This window comes from Leuresthes tenuis, unplaced genomic scaffold (assembly GCF_036924035.1).
Source record: "Leuresthes tenuis unplaced genomic scaffold, fLeuTen1.0.hap1 SCAF_2, whole genome shotgun sequence".
Lineage (NCBI taxonomy): Eukaryota > Metazoa > Chordata > Actinopteri > Atheriniformes > Atherinopsidae > Leuresthes > Leuresthes tenuis.
The window spans coordinates 2,452,061-2,477,439 of record NW_027325356.1 but is presented as its reverse complement, the minus strand read 5'-3'; the positions used below and the strand labels follow the sequence as shown (position 1 = coordinate 2,477,439).

Here is a 25,379-nt window from a genome sequence, read left to right as displayed (position 1 = left end):
TGCAGTCGCCACTGAAATCCCACACACTGCACCTTTAAAGATGCAGTGGCCATTGAAATCCCACACACTGCACCTTTAAAGATGCAGTTACCACTGAAATCCCACACACTGCACCTTTAAAGATGCAGTGCCACTGAAATCCCACACACTGCACCTTTAAAGATGCAGTGGCCACTGAAATCCCACACACTGCACCTTTAAAGATGCAGTCGCCACTGAAATCCCACACACTGCACCTTTAAAGATGCAGTGGCCACTGAAATCCCACACACTGCACCTTTAAAGATGCAGTGCCACTGAAATCCCACACACTGCACCTTTAAAGATGCAGTGGCCACTGAAATCCCACACACTGCACCTTTAAAGATGCAGTGGCCACTGAAATCCCACACACTGCACCTTTAAAGATGCAGTCGCCACTGAAATCCCACACACTGCACCTTTAAAGATGCAGCCGCCACTGAAATCCCACACACTGCACCTTTAAAGATGCAGTGGCCACTAAAATCCCACACACTGCACCTTTAAACATGCAGTGGCCATTGAAATCCCACACACTGCACCTTTAAAGATGCAGTCGCCACTGAAATCCCACACACTGCACCTTTAAAGATGCAGTCGCCACTGAAATCCCACACACTGCACCTTTAAAGATGTAGTTACCACTGCAATCCCACACACTGCCCCTTTAAACATGCAGTGGCCATTGAAATCCCACACACTGCACCTTTAAAGATGCAGTGGCCATTGAAATCCCACACACTGCACCTTTAAAGATGCAGTTACCACTGAAATCCCACACACTGCACCTTTAAAGATGCAGTCGCCACTGAAATCCCACACACTGCACCTTTAAAGATGCAGTGCCACTGAAATCCCACACACTGCACCTTTAAAGATGCAGTGGCCACTGAAATCCCACACACTGCACCTTTAAAGATGCAGTCGCCACTGAAATCCCACACACTGCACCTTTAAAGATGCAGTGGCCACTGAAATCCCACACACTGCACCTTTAAAGATGCAGTGCCACTGAAATCCCACACACTGCACTTGGAAATGTGCCATCGCTTTGCAAAAAGTTTAAAACAGAGCGAGATCATTTTTAACTTCCATCTCCTCCAGGAGCAGCTTTGATCCCACTCTGAAAAGTTATGGCAGAAGCAGTTCAAGGAGTTTTATGAGAGGAGAGTCTGTGTTTGTAGGTTTTTATTTGATGTTCATGTTGAAGATGTCGTGTCATTGCTAATGGGGTGAAAATCTGGTCACATGACAGTTCTGTAAAGGCCTGTGAATCAGCTCTGACATCCTTCCTAATCCTCATTATCCTCAGTAAAGTTATTTAACTTTAAATCATTCCTGAAAGTCTTCATTTAAGACGACAGTTTCCTCCAGCTTTAGTCGAGATGTTCAGTTGCAGAGAAAATAATCAGCATGTGCAGAGTGGACAGCTGAGACCACAGAGCTGCGATAACGACAAAACCCTGAAGATTTACGGACTGAGGCTCATTAGGCGACTTCAGTCTTTCACTTCATGCTGTTTGAAGTGTTTGAAACTGAAGATGGAGTTCTGCTCATGTTGAAGTTGACTTCTGTCCACGGAGGGCTGCCCTGAGTCGGCCATGTTGTCAGTGAGAGAAGATTAAAAACACCAGTCCAGACTGAAAATTCGAGCTTTTCTGAGTCCTTATTCTAAACTCTGCTCACTGTGACTGTTGAGAAGTAGCAACGCCTCTGTAATCTGTATATTAACCAGTTAATAATGAATTAGTCCTTTAAATGCACCGAACTCCTCGTGTTTGTGCTGCTGAGGCTGATGAGGTCATCAGAGCCGATTTATCATTATTAAGTTTACCAAAAACATCCTGAAACGCATTAAATTCATACATTTTGAGGCTGTTTTAGTCTAACTTTTGTTTCAAAATGTTAAATAAACAGAAAGAAATGGAAAAAGTGTTGATATTTTAATAATAATCATTGAAATATCCCATGTTGGTGATATACTTTGAGTGGCTCTGACATACTGATGGGCGGAGCTTCACTTTCACGCCGTACGTGCGCCGTTCCGTTGCCCGGGTAACGGTCCATTTAGCTTTTTACTGGCGTGTTTTGCAGCTCCGACGCGTTTTGAGGCAGATTCGAAAAGCAGGAGCTGGTTTATTTCCGTCTCCTCGGTGATGATTCAGCTCAGACTGAACTTGTGAAAACGTGCACGCCGTGAACGTGCACCTGGAGCATGGTTCTCTTCTCAGTTGTCTGGTGGTGTGCATGCGTTTCACTTTGCTCTTTTGTTTAGTTTCATGTCTCGGTGCTGAGTCTTTGCTTCGGGTTCTGTGCAGCATGCTGGACTTTAGGACTCCCTCATGTGACTCCCTTTCTGTCTCCTGATTTTTCTGTCTGCCCCCTTTTTAGCAAATCAGTTTTCAGTAAAAGCTTGGATATCACAAACGCTAACTGCAGCAAGGAGGAAAGGTACTGGTCTGCACTATTAATCTCACTTCCTGTGATGTGTCATTTTGTCTTCTTCTGTTCATTCGTAATTCCCTTTTTTTGCTCTTCACCTGTGTTTCTTTCACTTTTTAATGTGGCATGTTGTTGGTTTCCTATATTGTAGAAGTCCGTCTTTGATGGGTTTTTTTGTTTTTCTGTCAAAGAATCAGTGAGAGAGTCGAATTTAAAAAGATTTTTTCACATTTCACTTATATTTCTGCTGAAAAAGAAAGGTGCACACAGTAAAACAGCCAGTTTGTGAGACTTTACGGGACGTAAAGCACCGAACGACTAGCATGATGTTATTTAGGCCTCCTCTTGCCACTGAGAGCCCAGATGTTCACACATGTGGTCGAACGTGCCTCCATAACATCACATATAGAACCAGGATGGAGGGGCAGCAATTCAAAGGAAGTTTAATAGTGAGAATGCTTTAAGGCATTCTCACTATTGTTTTCCTGTTTCTCTTTTTTGGCACTTAACTACTCCTGCAATCTTTCACCGATTTCAACAATTTTGGTATCAAAACGTTCAGCTCCTTCAGGAGATTTATGCTATTACTTTTGGTGTTGATATCTTTTATACTTTTAATTCAAATGAATGGAAATTTCTTTCAACTCTTCAAAAACTTCCTCCTCTTTCCAACCTAACTAGTTCAACATACATTCAGCTGGAGACACCATTCAAACTTTAAAATGTTCACAAGACATTCAGCTATTACCAAATGATTCAGCTTTTTCAAATATTAAGCCAATTTTGAAATAGGACAGTTTAAAAAACTTTTTTTGCTCCTTCTTGATTTTTATGAATGAGAAGATTAGAGTGGCAGACTGATCATTTTAACTTTTTCTGATATTCAAACAAATTCCTCTAACTTTAATACTGTTTAACTCAGACAAACAAATTATACCTTAAAATGTAAGTACACTTGTCCTCTTTCAGCTGATGTAACTACTAAATAGCTCACATTTACAGAATTTCAGCTATGAGCCTTGAAGCCAGAGAAACGTTTCAATTTCTCTCACTAACTCCAAAGGAAATTTGGTCTGACACCAGAGACAGGTTCAACTGTGTTCAACTCGCTGCCGTTTAAATTTCTTTCACTCCATTGAAATAAAAACTACATTGCCGCATTCCTCCAAGCCTTCTGCTTCTTACGGTCTTCAAATTATTTTCCTCGCTCTTCCAGTTTTCTCACAGGAGGTCATAGTATCCAAAAAAGCAATTTCTGCAGGTTATACAGGGAGAGAGCTGCAGCTGTTGACAAACATTGCTATCACTGATGACATCACTGATGACATCACTCTTCCACTCCCTGCTGTATATTACACTGAAGCCATTTTAACTATTACTCACTTGATTTTTTCTAATAAATTTTCACTAGATTCAGCTTTTTGAGCATGTTCAACTGATCCCATTCAACTTAAAAAGCATTCTCACAGCTGTTTCGCAGGAACAGCTTTTTTTCTAGTTCAGATTAATGCTCAATAAAACCAAGACTCACAAGGGCCGAGCCGTCAGAGTCGAACTTTGAAACCCACAAACTTACCGAAAAGAAGCAAAAACTGTCACAGAAAAGCAAAAACGTGGTCAGGTTGGAGAGACCACGGCACCCCCCCCCCCCCCCCCCCCCCCTCTGGCTTTATACAGACCCATGTGACTGCATCCAGCCAATCACAAGAGAGAAAGAGGGCGAGTTGGTCAGAGGGAAGTGGAATTAGCGAAACCCTGAATGATTAGCATTGAAATGTTGAATGTGGCCTTATTAAATCCTGCTTTGCTGCTTTTTCACTCACTTCCCCCGGCTGTGTGTCGACTATCAACACTCAGCGTGATGCTGGTGGTAATTTTGAAGCAGGAAAGAGGTCACACCGATCTGAAACTGCATCTCATTTGCGTGGGGGGAGCAGAATACGTTCCTCTCTGCACCGACGTCCTCTTTGACGTTGCTCCGCAGCCCTCAGGAGGCAAACTGAAATTTTAGGTCAATTTCCTGCCTCCTCCTCTCCCTCCCCAGCCTTACTTTTTTCATGCCGAACATCTTGACTGCTCGTCATCGGTGTGTGTGTGCAGGCGGGGTTATTTTGCTCTGTGCATCACCCGTTTTCTCTGGGAACCTCTGAGGATGAGCTGTCAGGGTTGCTGCAGCCTCCCTGTGTTGCTGCAGCCTCCCTGTGTCGCTGCAGCCTCCCCGTGTTGCTGCAGCCTCCCCGTGTTGCTGCAGCCTCCCTGTGTTTCTGCAGCCTCCCCGTGTTGCTGCAGCCTCCCAGTGTTGCTGCAGCCTCCCTGTGTTTCTGCAGCCTCCCCGTGTTGCTGCAGCCTCCCCGTGTTGCTGCAGCCTCTCTGTGTTGCTGCAGCCTCCCTGTGTTGCTGCAGCCTCCCTGTGTTGCTGCAGCCTCCCCGTGTTGCTGCAGCCTCCCCGTGTTGCTGCAGCCTCCCAGTGTTGCTGCAGCCTCCCTGTGTTGCTGCAGCCTCCCCGTGTTGCTGCAGCCTCCCCGTGTTGCTGCAGCCTCCCCGTGTTGCTGCAGCCTCCCAGTGTTGCTGCAGCCTCCCCGTGTTTCTGCAGCCTCCCCGTGTTGCTGCAGCCTCTCTGTGTTGCTGCAGCCTCCCCGTGTTGCTGCAGCCTCCCCGTGTTGCTGCAGCCTCCCAGTGTTGCTGCAGCCTCCCTGTGTTGCTGCAGCCTCCCAGTGTTGCTGCAGCCTCCCCGTGTTGCTGCAGCCTCCCCGTGTTGCTGCAGCCTCCCCGTGTTGCTGCGGCCTGCCTGTGTTGCTGCAGCCTGCCTGTGTTGCTGCAGCCTCCCTATGTTGCTGCAGCCTCCCTGTGTTGCTGCAGCCTCCCCGTGTTGCTGCAGCCTCCCCGTGTTGCTGCAGCCTCCCTGTGTGGCTGCAGCCTCCCCGTGTTGCTGCAGCCTCCCCGTGTTGCTGCAGCCTCCCCGTGTTGCTGCAGCCTCCCTGTGTTTCTGCAGCCTCCCTGTGTTTCTGCAGCCTCCCCGTGTTGCTGCAGCCTCCCTGTGTTGCTGTGGCTGCAGCCTCCCCGTGTTGCTGCAGCCTCCCTGTGTTGCTGTGGCTGCAGCCTCCCCGTGTTGCTGCAGCCTCCCCGTGTTGCTGCAGCCTCCCTGTGTTTCTGCAGCCTCCCTGTGTTTCTGCAGCCTCCCCGTGTTGCTGCAGCCTCCCCGTGTTGCTGTGGCTGCAGCCTCCCCGTGTTGCTGCAGCCTCCCCGTGTTGCTGCAGCCTCCCCGTGTTGCTGCAGCCTCCCTGTGTTGCTGCAGCCTCCCTGTGTTGCAGCCTCCCTGTGTTGCTGCAGCCTCCCCGTGTTGCTGCAGCCTCCCCGTGTTTCTGCAGCCTCCCCGTGTTTCTGCAGCCTCCCCGTGTTGCTGCAGCCTCCCCGTGTTGCTGCAGCCTCCCCGTGTTGCTGCAGCCTCCCCGTGTTGCTGCAGCCTCCCCGTGTTGCTGCAGCCTCCCCGTGTTGCTGCAGCCTCCCCGTGTTTCTGCAGCCTCCCCGTGTTTCTGCAGCCTCCCCGTGTTGCTGCGGCCTCCCCGTGTTGCTGCAGCCTCCCCGTGTTGCTGCGGCCTCCCCGTGTTGCTGCAGCCTCCCCGTGTTGCTGCAGCCTCCCCGTGTTGCTGCAGCCTCCCCGTGTTTCTGGGTGGATATGCAGCCCGGATGGAGATTAGCATAAATTAATTGGCAAGAATGCAGATGGAGCACAAACAGGAGATGGAAAGTAGGCTTCCAGTCACACTCAATAGCTCTTTATCTCACTCATCATCTAATTGGGGAGATCCATAAAATGAAGCTTGTTTGGTTCTCCTCCACAAACACACGAGGAACCAGGAATTCATTCAGTTAGTTTCATACGCCGCCGGCTGCAGCTTCCTGACTTTTGGACTGGATGGAAGTCGCAGTTAATGAGTTGAATGTTAATAGAATCTCATTTGCTGAAGTGGCTGACAGTCTCCTTCACACTTCCTCAGTATTAGTCAGCAAAGCAGACTCACATTAAGTGTAAATAAAGCAGGTAAAACCAAGGAGAGAAATAAATGTGCCGAGTTTCATCATATCTGAGCGCACTTGTGGCAAAGCGTGGTAATGATGAGTTAACTGGACTATAACTGTTGTTAATTAGGGGTTAAATAGTAGAAAATCAGAATTTGAAGTGTATTTATTGCACTTTTGTGGACCTTAACTATTGTTAAGTATGTTTTAGTTGTAATTAAATTGTAGAGAATCAGAATTTGAAGTGTATTTATTGCACTTTTGTGGACCTTAACTATTGTTAAGTATGTTTTAGTTGGAATTAAATAGTAGAAAATCAGATTTTGAAGTGTATTTATTGCACTTTTGTGTGCTAAAATGGAATAACTTAAAGTATAGTGAAGGCTCTGCTCAGCTGATTGGGCCACAGTTCTTCCCTGAATCATTAGCGTAGCTCTGGGGTTCACTCACTTTAATTATGGAACAACGCAGCACATTTTTTAAGGGTTTTAATGTAAGAATTTGGAAAATGTCTCCACAGCTCCACATATAAGCACATATAAGATAAGAGGACCAGCGTAAATGCAATTTATTTAGTCCTTATAGCAGAAAATAAATCAAATCAGTGCCTTTAAATGATGTGATACAAGCATGAAGCGCCTGGAGTTCAACCATTAATGTTTTTATTATGGATATATATATTTTATTCATACCTATAAGATGTTCAGAGAAGCAGAAGAAGAGATTCTGATGAAAATACAATTAAAAAGAAACATACTGCAAGTGGCACCAGGGGCGGTTTGAGCTGAAAATAAAGACAGACGATGACAGAACAGCAGTAAAAGCTGTTTTAAAGTCATCTCTCATGTACAGATATATGTGTGTGTGTGTTTGAGTTCAAGCATATTTAATTATGATTTACTGTTTTCATTTCTAACTCCCCACAAAGCCAAATTGTCTTTGGGCAATTAAATCCCAAAGTCCTCAAAGATATCAGCAGGTCTGTCTGGTTTTTGGTGACAGTGGTCTGTCTGTGTGTGTGCACGTGTGTGTGTGCACGTGTGTGTGCACGTGTGTGTGAGGACATTTGGGAAAAGCGTGGAGGAGAAGGAGGGAAATATGAAAAGTTAATGACACGTAAATGGAAAAGCTCATGAAGGGAAGAAAAGAGAAATGCTAATGAATTTAGCATTTGACGCATATCGTGTGTGTGTGTGTGTGTGTGTGTGTGTGTGTGTGTGTGTGTGTGTGTGTGTGCGCTTAAAACGCTGACATGTCTGAAGTATTTATTAACTTTGACACTAAGTCAGGCAGTTATTCATATTTGAGAGCTCTGAGGAACACCTGTTGACTTCAGCCGGGCTTCCATTCACAGCCAAACAAAGGTGAAGCTTTTTAAGAGAAACCTCTGCAGGTGACTTCCTCCTTCCTCTGGTTTGTAGAGAATAAACTGCAGGATGTGGCAGCATCGGCTGCTTTTGCTTTGGTTGGAAGAATTAAGTGTCAGAAACAAACCTTTTGGAGGAAAAAACATCTGCAGGTAGAAAACAGAGAAAGCTCCTCCTCTGGGAAACATCTGGAATAACCTCCTTAAATCTAGGCTAAAACATGCTTATTTCAGATGGATTTTAATACCATGACTCTTTTATATTGTCTTATTCAATTTTGCTGTATTTTATTGTTTCTTACTTATTCTTTTCTTTATTTATTATCTGCTGTAAACCGAAATATATTGTTGTAAAGGGCTCTATAAATAAATTACATTTACATGATATATGAATTCACCGGTCAGTTTGGCTCAGAGCAGAAACAGCTGCTGAGTCATTTTAATCTTTACAAAATCCACAAAGTTGTTTCCTTAAAACAACCCATGAGAGAATAAATGTTCCTGCACATGAGAAACAGCTGCTCCACAAACATCTGCAGCTTCACGGCCGACAGCCGGCGTGATAAGAGCTTAAAAGACGTTCCTGTAACCACGTGTTGTGCCTTTGTTTCAGTTTCCTTCAGCTTGTTGCTCGCTTTCTGAGTATTGATCTTACTTTGTGTGTGTAGGTCACGGTCGATCAGCGGAGCGTCCTCCGGTCTGTCCACCAGCCCCCTCAGCAGTCCCCGGGTAAGTGTCCGTCCCCGTTTCCCACAATGCACTGCGCCGGCTGGCTCTGCTGGCATGCTGTCTCACCTCAGCCTCTCATCACCACTGCAGACTTCATCATGAGCCTGTTGAACGTAGAGCAGGAAAAACTGTCATAATGTGAGGATTTCCACAGAGAAAAGCTTCATGATCCAGATTTCTTAAGCTCAGCTTCTCATCCAGGTTGTTCTGTGACCAGCTTCAGATGAAGCTGAGATCCGGTGATTAATAACCACACAGAACAGGTTCGTCCTGCATGCAGCTGCAGATTAGTGGAAGAATCGATCCACTGCGCCGTGCATTTCTTAAATCCAACCCTCAGCAAGGACGCCGGCTGCTTATCAAACACTTTCTGTCTTTATATAACGAACGTCATTCTTTTATTCATCAGTGCAGCACATTATTTTCTGCTTATCAGACGGCAAACTGAAGAGGAAGCAGATTTTAGGCTTTTAGGCATCCGGACTCAAATTCACTATGAACTGCTCAACATGCTGATTTATGCCACAGAAAGAGGGAACAATTACCTGCCAACTGGCATCATTTTCCCATTTAAAGACCCATGAAGTAACAGAGACCAGGAGGGAGCCGTTTGATGTGGAGGTCTGAGCTTATCACAGGTGAAATATGCAGAAACACTAGTTTTATTTGAACAGATTCCATTTAATACATCCAGAATTATACAGATTAAATGCCAGAATCTCCAGGTTTTCTTCTTAAATCCACTTTGTGCTTTAACTGGAGGTGCAACGGTACCGAGGACACCAGCCCAAACATGGCGGCTGATAGGGAAGTGAATCAGTTTCAGGTTTATAAAGGCTGCTGTGTGAATGGTTTGCACATTATTATGGGACCGGGTCGGTCGACTCAGAACCAACGGAAGCAGCAAACCCTCTCAGGCTTTGTTTGCCGACAGCTCAGTGAAGGGAATTCAGACCTGATGGGGAGCAGAGGTACTGAAGGGCTTTCAACGATCATTTCTGCTAATCTAAAATAAATCTGTGGAGCGTTTCTGTTTTATAACTAATCTTAGAGACAATTATTCCTTCGGTTCTTAACTTTCACAGCAAGAATTATGGTTTGAAACTCAATTGTTTAAGAATAAATGATGATTCCAGAAGGATTAAGCTGATGCTGTTAAGTATTTGTTGTCACACGGTCCCTTTTAAAAGAATAAATCGTCCCATTTTTCAACATTAATGCAAATCGGTTGTGTGGAAAACAGTTGAGCCTGAAACAAAAAGCCTCCGATAATCATTAAAGACAAGAGAGAAAACCCTAAATCAGTGTTAGAGCAGTGAGTTCAATGAGCGTTTCACTTAAATCAGACTTCACACGTGGTTTCTGCTGCTGTTCTGAGATCAGACGGACGGGTCGCTCATCCATCCCACTGAGCATGCTCGCTGGCTGCTTTCCCAGGTGGAGGGTGAAGCTAAAGCTGTTAGCTTTGAAGCTGGGTCACTTGCTGGTAATTAGGGATGCACCGATGTATCGGACAGCAACCGATCACCAAAGATTTTTAGGGAATATGAAGACTGTGTCATCTGGTAACCTGTCAGAAAACAAAAAGCAACATTAAAATCAGATTTCAGTGGTAATTATTTGTAATAAACATGTAATAAACGTGTAATAAACGTGTAATGACGGATAAGTGGTGATGCTCAGTCTTTGTCAGACAGAAATAAACCGCTAACTACCAACAAAAAGTGACTAAATAACTGAGCTGAGGACATTTGTTGAGTCAGATGGACTCTGGTCAGAGTTTTCCAGTGTGACACATGTGATCTCGGTGCATCCCTACTGTTAATACATCATGAATGCTCCACTGCTGCCTCCTGATTGGCTAATCACTTGGCTAATAGCATGTTCTGTTTTTCTTTCTTTCTTGCACTCTCACCACTTCCTGCCTGCTCCACTTCTCAACCCATCTGCCACGCTCCTTTTTCCATGTCCTGCTGTGTTTCTTTTTTTATTTTTGATGGGAATGAACCTTTATTGGGCCGTGGTGATTCTCTGGCTTTCTCATTGGCTGACCCTGCTGTCATGTGTCACCGTGCATGGCCAATCACAGCCCACCCGGCGGTTTTTCATCCCGCCCCAGTCCCCAGACCTGTGTCAGTCCCCCAACTGCAGCCCCACCCACAGCCCCGAGGTCCGGCTTAACGGGGTGGGGCCACGTGCGCCCTACAAGCCAAAGATGGGGTCCCCCCTCATGCACCCCCGCACGCAGACCCTCCCTTCCAAGCCCAAAATGTCTGATAAGCCCCTGCAGACCACCAGATCCAACCCCCTCCCCAACACAGCCCAGACTTCCAGCACTCCTAAATCTGAGCCCTCCACCCCCAGCCAGTCTCTGGCTCCCTGCGTCCCCAACAGCCCCCGGGTGAGGCGCCACCCCCCCCCTTACGGTACCCCCCAAGCTGTCTATCCCCCTTTCCCCGGTGCCTCCCATGTCGCCTTTCCGCCGCCTCCACCTCCACCCTGACCACAACGGCAAATCTGTCCCCATCACACAGGTGACCCCCCACCCTTCCCCCAGAGGCAGCCCCCTCCCCACCCCAAAAGGCACCCCGGTGCACACGCCCAAGGACAGCCCGGCTGGCACGCCCAGCCCGACGCCGCCGCCCAGCCCCTCCATCGGCGGCATGCCCTGGAGGACGCGCCTCAACTCCATCAAAAACAGCTTCCTGGGTTCGCCGCGCTTCCACCGCAGGAAAATGCAAGGTAGGGGGGGGGGTAATAATCACAATAAACCTCCTGATTTCATCAGGTCAGGCTTAATGACATCATCTCTCTCTTATCGCTGGGATAATCAGTTGAGCCGGGTGTTTATGCGTTCTGGGGCCTCCGGGGAGAATTCTCTCTGTGCTCTTAATGGCTGCATTTAGCTCCACCTGCAGCCCCATAAAGAAGATAACTACCTCATTACAGAGAGTGGAAAATAGACCATTTTGTTCCGTCTTCTGTTGTTTTGGCCAGTTTCTTCATAGCTGCTTTAATTGTGCCACGAATTCCCTGCAGGAAAAACTGAACTGAACGGCGTTAAGGCAGAAAAATCTCATCCATATGGATACTTTTTCAGGCGATCTGAGGAAAGCAAGACAGAAATTTATCTTTAAACCTGCCGTTTCTGTGAAATACAGAGTAGGATTACAGCCTGGTGACCTTTAACCTCTGTTTGCATCTATAGTTCCAACCCAGGAGGACATGTCCAGCCTCACCCCAGACTCCTCTCCAGAGTGAGTACCGCTGCAGCTCAGTTTCTATGCTAATAGCTGTGAAAATAGCCCCAAAGGCATTATTTGCCAGGAAGATAAATACATTTAATGTGATGCAGTTTTATCCACGAGCAGCCTATTAAATAGATTGTGCATGTCACGCCGTGCGTCCAGCCTCGGGTGTAATATCGCTGCGTCTTTTCCTTGCAGACTGGCTAAGAAGTCGTGGTTTGGGAACTTCATCAACCTGGAGAAGGAGGAGCAGATCTTCATCGTGATCAGAGACAAACCTCTGAGCTCCATAAAGGCCGACATCGTCCACGCCTTCCTCTCTGTGAGAAAAAGTCCTGTCTTTAACACTAAAAACTAAGAAGGATTTGTGATACGATGCATGTAAACCAGGGCGTAGGCGAACCAGGCGGTCGCCTGGGGCGCCATCTGCTGGAGGGGCGCAAAAATTGAATTCTCAAATTATACTTGAAGATACGAATAATAGATTTCAACCCATCCTTCAAATTTCTTGACTCTTTTTCTTTTAAATAAATGATAAAAAGAACAGAAAAGCTCAATATGAAGGTGAGGCGGGGGAGGGGGGGGGCAGCGCACCCCAGCTTCTTCAATTAATAAACAAGGACTTTGTCATGTTATTTTTAAAATCTTTTACAATGAAAAGGGCACCCGAGCCGTCAGGTGCTGCTTTTAGAAAGCGAAGGAAGGAGGAGGAGGAGGAACAACTGGAGCTCCATATTACCCAGAGCCCTGATGTAAACACACAGATAACCGTCAGTTTTGGTGTAAACAGACTCACTGCTGATGAGCTCAGTGCAGGCTGCAGTTCTGGTTCTGTCCAGCAGAAGCTGGAACAGACGGACTTAAGACTTTAGCTTCAGTTGGGCCTGAATATGAAGGTTTTAAGTTGATTTAAGCAGCATTTTTGCATTAAACATGTTCCCGATGGGCCTTTACTTTTAAACAAGCTTGATAAAGATGTTACTTTGTGGAATAATGACGAAGGTTGACATCCTGTCCTGCTTTTTAAAGACGGCGACGGTCTTCTACTTTGCACATGCTCCATTTCTCCCACAGGTTTCATGCAGTTCCAGATGAAAAACGGTACCGAAAACAAGCCTCTGCTTTAACGGGCTCATCCTGAAACAAGCAACACTAAAAGCGACTCATTAGATAACAAAATAATGAAGATTAATGGATAAAAAGTGGGAATAAAACGACTGCAAAGCGTGTTGGAGCTGGTTAACAGATGGAAAACGTTAGCTCTGGTGCTAGAAAAAGCTAATTTTCACCCAAAACAAACAACATTCAAACTGCTTTTGTTCCTGTGTGTAAATTTAAACTGAGCTCAGATGCTAAATCTTTGCAGAAGTTTGTTCTGTGAAACTGTTAAAGGTCCATTGTGTAGAATTTAGTGACATCTAGTGGCAGAGTTACAGATTGCAGGCGGTATTTGCTTTGTTCCTTCTGGGCTACGAAGCAGAGGAAGAGGAAGAGCCACGGTGTGTTTTATGGCAATGAAAACAACTACTTTTAGACGTATTTCCTGCATCTTGTGAGGCAGACCGCTGTCTGTCCACATCTTGTTGTCGGCGTTGACTCAGACGCATCCGTCACGCCGTCTCCTTCTGCTCCCGTCTCTTCCTCTCACATCCAGGCTGTCGCCTCAGCTGATGCAGAGGTTGAGTGTCTGTGTTGCTGCTGACTCAGAGTCACCTTCTCCTCCTCCTCTCTCCCAGATCCCCAGCCTGAGCCACAGCGTCATCTCGCAGACGAGTTTCCGGGCAGAGTACAAGTCCACCGCTGGGCCGACAGTTTTCCAGAAGCCAGTCAAGTTCCAGGTAGACATCACCTACACCGAGAGCACCAGCGCCACCAAGGAGAACGGCATCTACTCAGTCACCTTCACCCTGCTCTCAGGTAAACTGACCTCAGATCAGGACGCGCGAGTCTGCAGGCTGGAGCTGAATTTAGTGCACAGTGATGTCATTCAGGGCAGGAGTCCAGCATTAGCATGTTGCTATGATGTGCATCAGCATGAAATGAGACAGAAATAAACTGCTAACTACCAACAAAAAGTGACTAAATAACTGAGTTCAGGACATTTGTTGAGTCAGATGGACTCTGGTCAGAGTTTTCCAGCGTGACACGTGATCTCGGTGCATCCTGACTGTTAATACATCATGAATGCTCCACTGCTGCCTCCTGATTGGCTAATCAGCATTAGCATTTTGCTATGATGTGCATCATCATGAAATGAGACTCACGCACCTTGAAGTGCATGTTGAGAAAGTCTTTAACTTCCTTTTCTGATAACCTCCTCTGCTCATGTGTGGGAATTAAATAAATGTGCCTGTAGTCGGTTTCCACACCGGTCAAAGGTGGAGGGTGAAGCTAAAGCTGTTAGCTTTCAAGCTGGGTCACTTGCTGGTAATTAGGGATGCACCGATGTATCGGACAGCAACCGATCACCAAAGATTTTTAGGGAATATGAAGACTGTGTCACCTGGTAACCTGTCAGAAAACAAAAAGCAACATTAAAATCAGAGTTCAGTGGTAATTATTTGTAATAAACATGTAATAAACATGTAATAAACGTGTAATGAATGCTCAGTCTTTGTCAGACAGAAATAAACTGCTAACTACCAACAAAAAGTGACTAAATAACTGAGCTCAGGACATTTGTTGAGTCAGATGGACTCTGGTCAGAGTTTTCCAGCGTGACACATGTGATCTCGGTGACTGACTGTTAATACATCATGAATGCTCCACTGCTGCCTCCTGATTGGCTAATCAGCATCATCATGAAATGAGACTCACGCACCTTGAAGTGCATGTTGAGACAGTCTTTAACTTCCTTTTCTGATAACCTCCTCTGCTCCTGTGTGGGAATTAAATAAATGTGCTTGTAGTTGGTCAAAAAACCTTTAACTTCCACCAACATCTGGCGTTTGAGTGCAGAGACGTCGATGGGAACACGATTAAATTTTCAGTGAGGGTGCCACGGTTGGGCAGGGCTCCATCTTTCCCCACAGAAACACACGTTTTCCTGCTGTAACGTCTCAGATGGAGGCTCTGAAACAATGAAGACTCTTAACTTTAAATAGGAAACAAGTCGAAATATTACAGGAAGTCACGATTATTAAACTGTGGCTCAACATCGTTTTACGTCATGGCAACAGACCCGTCACCTGACTCTGACTGCACCGTAGCCCCCGTAGCACTCAGGGAAACCTGAGTGCAAATTCCGGCAAAGGAAAGGATTTAAGCTCGTTTTACCCCCAAAGAAACTGTCCAGCGTGGGGCCGGATTCCTGCAAGATTAACGAGTCGATTACGAGAAAATCCAGGTTTTCAATTTCTCAAAAATATGGAGCAACCGGTGCTTTTCCAATATGACTGTACTGTACGAGGAGCAGGTTATCAGGAAGGCTGAATCTATTTTGGACAATTTCACCCGTCCTCTGCATTTTAAATCTCCATCAGTACAGACCAATAGATTCAAGCAATACAACAGATATCTTTCTGCTCTTCCTTCTATGCCTGCACCCTATCTCTACTCTGTCCCCTCTGACAGAGTCGGACTCCTGGGTTCCTTCTATGGAGCTTATTGTTAGCTTTTTATAAAGCTGCGGCTCCATCTACTTGAATGCTCTTGCAAAGGCTTCTGTCCCAACTGGGTCCCTCCGTTGGTCCCAGGATTGTCGTCTAGCAGCTCCTACACCACGCCTAAGACAATCCAAACTCTGTTCATGTGTCGTCCCACGATGGTGGAATGACCTACCGAGCGCTACCAGAACAGGGGCGTCCCTGTCTATCTTCAAGAAGCTCCTGAAAACCCAGCTCTTCAGAGAGCATCTCCTATCCCAGCACTTACCTTGTACTTCCCTACCCCCTCTATCTCTGCACTTTATCTTTCTGCACTTCCTTCTATGCCTGCACCCTATCTCTGCTCTGTCCCCTCTGACAGAGTCGGACTCCTGGGTTCCTTCTATGGAGCTTATTGTTAGCTTTTTATAAAGCTGTTATATCTTCATTTGTAAGTCACTTTGGATAAAAGCGTCTGATAAATACAGAAACATAAATAAAGACCTGCTGCTGTGGTTTTCTCAGACTTTTTGGACACTTTCTGTCTGGTTTCTCAGGCTGTGATCGGCTCACCTGCAGCTGGACATCTACGGCTGCATTATCTGGACCATCAAGAGTCAGCAAATACTGCACCGAATGGGTCACAATGGACAGGGACCTCATGTTTATTATGTTTATGCATTTATCAGACACTTTTATCCAAAGCCACTTACAGGTAGGCAGGTAGGGTAAGGGGGTCTTGCCCAAGGACCCCTACTGGAGGTAGTACCTTTCATGCAGGGGATTTGAACCCAGGTCTCCCACATGGAAGGTGGCAATCTTACCCTATCCTGGATAATTACACCCATCCTCTGCATTTTAAATCTCCATCAGTACGGACCAATAGATACAAGCACTCATTCAGAGCCTCTGCAGAGGGTCATATGTTGTATGCACACAGGTTTTTAGGTATTGCACACATTTATTTATTCATTTCATGTGTGTAGTGTGAGAAGTGAACTACTACTGCACCCATTCTGGGACAAATAGAAGCTACTGAACCCCATTTCTAACGAGGCTCCGCTGGTTTCAGGTCCCAGCCGGCGTTTCAAGCGTGTGGTGGAGACCATCCAGGCCCAGCTGCTGAGCTCCAACGATCAACCCGGCATCCAGCCACAGATATCCGGTAAGTCCAGTTCCTCGCCACCCGACTAGCTACACCCCCCCCCTCCCTCCCGGCATCACAGCACAGCCACGGCCCCCCTCGGCTCAGCTCGACACGCCGCTTTTAGCGCACAGCATCTCCACGTGCATGTCCCTGCCACATACCATGGCGTGCACACCCACACATGCAGAGCGTGCGCTGGGAAGGTTGTGGCCACGCAGCAGAAGACGCACACACGGGCGCCGAGGCGTAGAACTGTAGTTTCATCTGTGCTTTAAAGGAGGAGGAAGGAATCAATGAAAACACACACAGGATCAGTCACACAGCTGTTAAAATCATGACGGGAGAATTCTGCGGCTGCCTATGAGAATATGGAAGAAAAGAAAGAAAGTGTGTTCCCTCTCAGTTTTGTGTAGTGTTCCTCTCATCTTATCTGTGGTTATTTACTTGATAATGGTCCCCTCTGGTGGTGAAGTAGAGTAACTACAACCCGTCTGCACACGCTGATACTGAACTTTAAGAAGTTTGGCGTTGGGTCAGATGAGTTAAACGAGTCTTTGAGCAGGTTCAACGTTAAAGTTTAAGGAGAAAACTCCAACTCTTACCTGAAATCATCCCAGAAAGTTGATGCCACAGATGGGAACTGTTATCAGGCCCCTCACTGTGTAGATGTGCCAATAACCCACATCTGTATCACCCTCCGGCTGCATCTCCATGCCACCCTGCTTCTCATCCTTCACAGCTTCACATTAATGCCTCGTGGACGGACCGAACGACCCGCATGCTGAATGCAAACCCAGAACCGCACACACTGGCACGGCTCGGCACAGCTCGGCACAGCTGGTGCCTGCACTGCCGTGCTCTGGCTCACATTGGTCAGGGATCTGTGTGTGTTTGAGTGTGTTTGATGGCTCTGGGTGAGCTGCCAGTCACACACGGTTACAGCTGATGTAAGCTAAGCATGCCTGATGCCGTCTGTCGCAGCGACACGAGTCAGCAAACAGATGGTGTTTGCTGAACTCCTCACAAACAGCAACCTGCATGAGTCCAGTGAAATGTGTGCGTTTTACAGTGTGTGTGTGTCTCTGTAAAAGGCTGTTAACACTACAGCAGATGGATTTTATGGAAAAATATCTGCCCCAGTGAATGTTCAGCCTATTTCTCAGTCTCCTGCCCGAATTATCTTCTTTCATTTCAAAAGCAACCCCAAACATCTGGCTGGCAGATTGTATAAGATGGTGCTGATTGAGATAAAACTCAGCTTCTGGTTCGCATTGTGGCTGGAAAATGAAGCGTCACCCACATTTTAAGCTTCATCAATCCCAGAAAACACTAAATTAGCTCATCTGAGATGTCCATCGAGGCAGTTTACGCCCTCCTCTCATCACCTTCCTGTGACGGTTAGTAGAAAGGCAGAAAATGTTCGGTTTCCCGTGCCTTTAAAGAATAAACTTCATCAGAAAACGGCGTACATCCTGACAAATCCCCTCCAACCACTTTCTTCTCAGAGCTGCCATCCCTCAAAGCACCTTAACCCCCCCCCAACCACAGAAAAACCATCAATTAAGTAATGTGGGCAACCATTAAAACAGGAAAATGAACACGTTTTGCCTCCAAATGACAGGGAAACAGTATTAACTGCCCGTATTTTCACATTTTTTACACCAGAAACACCAAAGACTGGTGATGCTTACGGTTACAAATCACTTTTCTTTCTCTCTGTAAATAAAAGCGATTTGAGGCAAAGGTTTTGTGGATTTTCTGAGTCTAAATTGAGCCTTTTATTGATGATGTGGTAATCAACAGCTTCTCTCGCCTCAGCTCTGATGGACTCTTAAACTAAAGGGAACGTTTCAGCTCTCCCACAGAGATCCACACCTTTTCATACAGTCACCAGCCTCTGATCCAGTGGCCCAGGATGGAAAATCCTCAGTTATGAAACACTCCGTTAAAGGGGAACTCCGGTGTTTTTAAACCTTATTTCTGGCATGAAATACGTTCATCTGCTCACCGAGAACAGTTTGGTGAAAGTCGGCGTCCTTCAGAAGATATTTAGATAACTGGAGATCCATATAACGGAGTGAACGGGGCTTAGAGGATGCAGCCTCTAAATAAGGCATTATCTGTCTTTATTTCACCAATACTTTAAGAAGAATGAATGAATGAACGTGTGCTATAGCTCTGTTAGCTCATAGCTGCTGTTATGTTGTTATTGTTGCTATCGGGGGGCTTATAGAGGCTTTCTACACACTCGTCTGCTGGTGATGACGTCATCAACACCCAACCACAAACTGCTTCATTGTTACTGAGATCTCAGCTCAGGAAAAGCTGATATGCTGCACACGTTACCGGGGGATCTCCCTGGGGGGCACAGCTGTGAACTCGGACGACACAGAACTTTGCAGGATGGAAACAGTGACCGTGAAGACAATAAAGGAAGTTGGTAGTATTTGCTCAATGTTTATTCACTCCGGTAAGAACGTCCATCTTACTCAAAGTCGTCGTTCAAGTTGTCATAAATCTGATAAATATCCTGCCATGTTGCACAAAATTATCAGCAGCAAACTCTGTGTGAAGTTAGCCGACTGTCACAGAGCACGGAGTGAATAAACTGTGCTGCAGGGGGGCGTGTGGATGAAGTGGTCCCAGTAGAGTGCCTGTGTAGAAATCCCTCCGTTAGCTCTCCTATAGCTGCAAGTAGCCACATAACAGCAGCTATGAGCTAACAGAGCTATAGCACACGTTCATTCATTCATTCTTCTTAAAGTATTGGTGAAATAAAGACAGATAATGCCTTATTTAGAGGCTGCATCCTCTAAGCCCCGTTCACTCCGTTATATGGATCTCCAGTTATCTAAATATCTTCCGAAGGACGCCGACTTTCACCAAACTGTTCTCAGTGAGCAGATGAACGTATTTCATGCCAGAAATAAGGTTTAAAAACACCGGAGTTCCCCTTTAAATATCATGCTTTATAATCCCCACACTGTTAAAGTGTTCGCTGCTGAAAAGCGCTTCGATGGGAAGGAATCTGTCAGAGAGAGTTTAGAGAATGAGCCGAACATTCACAGCGCCAGACTAAATGTTTGGTGCCGGCTCACATGATGATGACCTGCTGGGCCTCGGTGGCTTGGTGTTCCTGACCCTGTCCTCTGCTCCCAGATGCCTCTCAGCGCTCAGCTCCTTTGCCCAGTAAATCCTCCAAGCGTGGTAAGACCCAGAGCGACCGGGGCGCTAAAACACCTTAACTCTGGCTTTTAACACACGCTGCCAGCGTCCTGAGGGCTGTCACGACCCCCCCCGTCTGCACTAACACGAGTGTGTGAACTGAAGACAGACAGAATTCATCTCAAGTCATTTATGGACCAGATAGTGCCGTGGTTTGATTGGCTCCTTCCATGTAGGAGACCTGGGTTTAAATCCCCTGCATTAAAGGTATTACCTCCAGTAGGGGTCCTTAGGCAAGACCCCCTTACCCTCTCTGCCTACCTGTAAGTCGCTTTGGATAAAAGCTTCTGCTAAATGCATGAACATAAACGGGAGAGAAATTCAGTAATATTCAGGTTTCCAAACCTGTTTTATCCCCAAATATTAAGCTGAAGTCTGCATTACGGCTGCAGTTTCTACACATTTACTTCAGACAGCAGCAGAGAAACCATAAACTTTGTAAAAGTTTGCAGATATAAGATAAAAATCCTAAAAACCGACAGCTGGATTGAGGTTTTATTTTGAAATTCTTTCCAGTTTTACTGGATAAATGAGTCAAAAAAGTGGCATCTTGCTTCTCTTTAGTTATTTCGATGAGAATAAATGACTTGACGAGATGAATTCATGCCACTGAGTGTGTGTGGGGCTCTTAACTGATCCTTTGCATGTCGATGCAGAGGGAGAGAAATTCAGTAATATTCAGGTTTCCAAACCTGTTTTATCCCCAAATATTAAACTGAAGTCTGCATTACGGCTGCAGTTTCTACACATTTACTTCAGACAGCAGCAGAGAAACCATAAACTTTGTAAAAGTTTGCAGATATAAGATAAAAATCTGACAAATTTGACACCCGAGAGCTGGATTGAGGTTTTATTTTGAAATTCTTTCCAGCTTTACTGGATAAATGAGTCAAAAAAGTGGCGTCTTACTTCCATTTAGTTATTTAGATGAGAATAAATGACTTGACGAGATGAATTCATGCCACTGAGTGTGTGTGGGGCTCTTAACTGATCCTTTGCATGTCGATGCAGAGGGAGAGAAATTCAGTAATATTCAGGTTTCCAAACCTGTTTTATCCCCAAATATTAAACTGAAGTCTGCATTACGGCTGCAGTTTCTACACATTTACGTCAGACAGCAGCAGAGAAACCACAAACTTTGTAAAAGTTTGCAGATATAAGATAAAAATCCTAAAAACCGACAGCTGGATTGAGGTTTTATTTTGAAATTCTTTCCAGCTTTACTGGAGAAATTAGTCAAAAAAGTGGCGTCTTACTTCCATTTAGTTATTTAGATGAGAATAAATGACTTGACGAGATGAATTCATGCCACTGAGTGTGTGGGGCTCTTAACTGATCCTTTGCATGTCGATGCAGAGGGAGAGAAATTCAGTAATATTCAGGTTTCCAAACCTGTTTTATCCCCAAATATTAAACTGAAGTCTGCATTACGGCTGCAGTTTCTACACATTTACTTCAGAAAGCAGCAGAGAAACCATAAACTTTGTAAAAGTTTGCAGATATAAGATAAAAATCTGACAAATTTGACACCCGACAGCTGGATTGAGGTTTTATTTTGAAATTCTTTCCAGCTTTTCTGGATAAATGAGTCAAAAAAGTGGCGTCTTACTTCTAAGAAGCTTTCAGGGCAGATTATTTAGTTATTTAGATGAGAATAAATGACTTGACGAGATGAATTCATGCCACTGAGTGTGTGTGGGGCTCTTAACTGATCCTTGGCATGTCGATGCAGAGGGAGAGAAATTCAGTAATATTCAGGTTTCCAAACCTGTTTTATCCCCAAATATTAAACTGAAGTCTGCATTACGGCTGCAGTTTCTACACATTTACTTCAGACAGCAGCAGAGAAACCATAAACTTTGTAAAAGTTTGCAGATATAAGATAAAAATCCTAAAAACCGACAGCTGGATTGAGGTTTTATTTTGAAATTCTTTCCAGCTTTACTGGATAAATGAGTCAAAAAAGTGGCATCTTGCTTCTATTTAGTTATTTCGATGAGAATAAATGACTTGACGAGATGAATTCATGCCACTGAGTGTGTGTGGGGCTCTTAACTGATCCTTTGCATGTCGATGCTTCACGCTGGGTTGTTCCTCCTGAGACTTTCCATGAATCACTGGAACCAAATATCACACCAATGCAAATCTCAGCGTGTTGCTGGAGAGGACTGATGGTAAGTAGTCATGACATCACTCTGAGGGGCACATTTATCACTGACCATCCAAACAAAGATGTTTTCCCACTAAAGGACTAACACTGGTGCCGATGTGCTGCATGTTTGATCCATTCATGACTGTTTTATGAGGCCAGAAGAATCTTTGTCCGAACCGATGGTTGCTGTGATGGATGTCAACATGATGGCGGGTTAACGGCAGCTTTGGAAGACATTCGTTTACGATTTAAAAGGCGAAATACAAAGAGTTTTTCGCAGCAATGGAAGGAGAAATGAGTTCTGGGACAGTCGGGCTTTCTGCTGCCGCTCGGTGGAGACGCTCCAAGTGTTTCGGTGCCCACTGAGATGTCTTCCAAGGCTTCTGTTGGTCCTCCATCTGCAGAGGAAACCGAGACTCTGAATCCTTTGGTCTCAGCACCGTCCTGCTCGTGTTTTCTGTGGCGTCGGAGTCTCCCTTTCCTCTGCTGCCTTCCTCCCATCCCATCACCTCCTCTTCCTCTCCTCACGTTAACCCATGGCTCATCTGTTGTCTGTTCTCTCTCTCTTTCTGTGTTCTTTTCTTTTCTTCCCATCTGTGTAGGCAGCCCGTTGAGTAACTTCTTTGACGTAATTAAACAGCTTTTTTCAGACGAGAAGAACATCCAAGCGGCGCATTCCCCCGGCTCCCCCACCACGCCTAGCTCCCCCACCAAGCCCAACCAGCCCCCGCCCAATGACTCTAAATGCCCCCCCGGCAAAGACAAAACAAAGATGGCCGCCGGCACCAGGACGCAGGAGCAGCCTTAAGGAGCGGTAGCCGTGCATGACTAGACGAAAACAGAGATCAGGTCATAAAACGGAGGAGAGCTGCTAACTTTACCCTTTAGTTCCACAGCTAAAGCAAGATAGATTTTGTACTGTATCCTGGGAATGGCTCTTTCAGTTTCAGAGTATTTTACAATAAGTAGCACATGTAGCTTAGCCGTCCCCACCTTGTGTCCCCGGGGGTCTTTCGGGGGGGGTGTGGTGTCCTCTCCTCATGTGATGGCTTGATTGTCTCTGCCACCAGGGATCATCCATAATAACTATTAACCTCGGCGGCCCGCCACCAAGAGAGTCCAAACCCGAGGAAAAGGACGGGACGAGCCCTCCCCTCCCCCACCTCACCTCCCTCCCCTCCTCCTTCAGTCCCTCTGGCTGCATCAGTAGAGTCCCGCCGACCCAGAGACATCTCCGAAGAGTTGTACAAAGGAATAAAAAAAGCAGAAAAAGCCTTAAGACAGTGATGTTTGTCAATCTCCACACATCCTCTCTCCTTTCTCTTTCTTCCATTTCTCCCACATGTGCATAAAAGATCAGATTCCTGGGCATAAACAGGACTTCTTTTCGGGGTGAAACGGCTGGAAACAGTCGGAGCGGTGGAAGAAAGCGGAGACGGATGGATGGACGGACGAATGCTGGCCGGATTGTAATTCTTTTTAACCTTGGGTTTCTTTGTGAGCGGCAGGATTTCTGAACAGATTCTGTAAAAATGGGTTATTGCAGATAAAGGCTGCCAAGAAAAGTATGATAAGTGGTGTTGGGGGGGGTGATATTATATAAATGAATGATCTATTCTGTTGTACAGACTAAATAATGCTCTGTATGTACAAAGTGTTGTTGTGACATTATGTTGTTGCCATACTTTCTTTTATATTCCTGGTCACACCAGCATTTCAAATGGCTAATTTTCCCGATTCATAATCAATCGCTGGAGTAACTTATCGGCCATCTTGAACGCTGTCGCAGTTATTCCAACATGGGAGCTGACTTGGATCATAGATGATGAGACTTTCCTCCAACCGGCGCCGACTCATATTCGTTTCCTGTAAAGAAAGAAGCCAGTAGGTCTTCTCTGATTGGTCAGTTTAACCGGCCTGATCAGGTACCGACAAAGCTAGAAGAAGCCGCTCAGTGCAGGATGAGTCCGTCTAAACGTTGGTCTAAAGGTTATTTTAGTACAGAACATATCACACGCTAACGTTAAAATGACAAGAATCAATGTTTTTAATCATTTAACAACCCAAATAATAAGCTTGCTTCGTTTTAATAACTTTATTTTACTCTTTACTTCCAAACGGAGCCCAGTTTTAATGTCAGGCGCCCCCTGCTGGACGTTGGATAGAATGCAGGCAGGCAGGCATCCATCCGTTTTCTACAACCACTTCATCCAGTTTGGGTCGCAGTGGGGGGGCGCTGGAGCCTATCCCGGCTGTGATTGGCCGACGGCAGGTGGAAGCTCCGCCTTCCTCCTGCCGTGCGTGAGCCGCCGGTGATGCGGGTGTGACCACGCCTCCTTTCATTTTGCACTTTTCACATCATTTGGGTTCAGTTTCATGGAGTCGGCGTGTTTTCGGTGTTGTTTATCAGGTTCTTTTGTATTATCTGCAGGTTTCAGACGATATCGAACTGCTGTGTATATTTTTGTATTTTGCCATTTGTTATTTAATATTCAGTTATTTATATGAAAGATGTGGAGAATGTTCTTAATGTCGCTTATTTAAGGATATTTTTGTCATGTTTAAGTTATTTCGGAAACATCTGTGAGCATTTGTTTCTTTTCCAGCCTTTTTTGAAGAGATCAACCTTGTAAAATAAGTTTGGAAAATGATTTGCTGTAATTTAAGAATGTAGTTTTAGCCTCTTCGAGGAACAAACCCTTCGTTGATAACCCCCCCCCCCCTGCGTACAATGACTCAGAGCTCACCAAACACTCATCCTGTAAATAAGCCGAGTTTCCTGACAAGCTTATTTAAAAAAACTAAACCAGGGGGTTCCTACTCTTAGCTTTGACCACTATGGTTGTTTGCATGTTCAGCATCTGTCTTTTCTTTGCATGTCGTTGGAATTGTTCTCCTCTTCCCTTTTTTCTCTTTACGCTTTTATGTACTTCTGTTTTTTATGTGCTTTTGCATTAATTTGCCTTCAGATTTTTTGATTTCCTTCGCCAACCGTTCCCTCTTCCCCCTTCTGATTACTGTGCAATGCATCCTCCTCACTCATTCTCTCAAAGAGGGACCTCGCTGGCGATCGGGCCGCTCACTCGGACCAGCTGGGTGGGCGATGGGTTATCAGAGAGTAAAATTAAAGCAATACCTTTCATTGTTTGCTTTCCTCCTTTTCTACTGTGGGAATCCAGAGCACACAGAACGGACTTGGAGCGCTACAGCTGAGCAGGATGACCACTGGCAATGTATTCCCTTGTGATGTTACTGTGAACAACTTCAGTGCTAAAGGAATAAATCTGTTGACTTTGGACGGGTTTGTGTGTGTGATGCTTGTCTGGTCCAACATTTTTGATTATTAAACATTTATTCACAAAAATAAGGCATCGTTTACGTATTCGGAGGTCGTTTGTTTCCGTTGTCTGCAGAGGATTTGCTTTAATCTTGAAAAAGACTTCCC

At 45.6% G+C, this 25,379-nt stretch overlaps 1 protein-coding gene across 7 annotated transcripts in view; it reads left to right on the top strand.

Moving 5' to 3' along the window:
* The window catches only part of LOC140301408 (serine/threonine-protein kinase BRSK2-like), a 181,510-nt gene that overhangs the window by 138,820 nt on the left and 17,311 nt on the right, over nucleotides 1-25,379 (top strand). Inside the window, exons 13-21 of one of the 7 annotated variants that reach the window (XR_011914911.1) lie at nucleotides 2,413-2,472; nucleotides 8,518-8,578; nucleotides 11,113-11,320; nucleotides 11,787-11,835; nucleotides 12,025-12,148; nucleotides 13,563-13,743; nucleotides 16,483-16,575; nucleotides 19,717-19,764; nucleotides 22,537-23,911. Coding sequence is in view for 6 of the 7 variants with exons in the window: in XM_072379827.1 (XP_072235928.1) it covers nucleotides 2,413-2,472; nucleotides 8,518-8,578; nucleotides 11,113-11,320; nucleotides 11,787-11,835; nucleotides 12,025-12,148; nucleotides 13,563-13,743; nucleotides 16,483-16,575; nucleotides 19,717-19,764; nucleotides 22,537-22,742 (1,030 nt within the window). In the remaining variant the exon portion in view is untranslated. Of the gene's footprint in view, nucleotides 1-2,412; nucleotides 2,473-8,517; nucleotides 8,579-11,112; nucleotides 11,321-11,786; nucleotides 11,836-12,024; nucleotides 12,149-13,562; nucleotides 13,744-16,482; nucleotides 16,576-19,716; nucleotides 19,765-22,536; nucleotides 25,219-25,379 lie in introns of those variants that run through there. The other 6 variants (XM_072379827.1, XM_072379829.1, XM_072379831.1 and 3 more) reach the window with 6 other exon arrangements.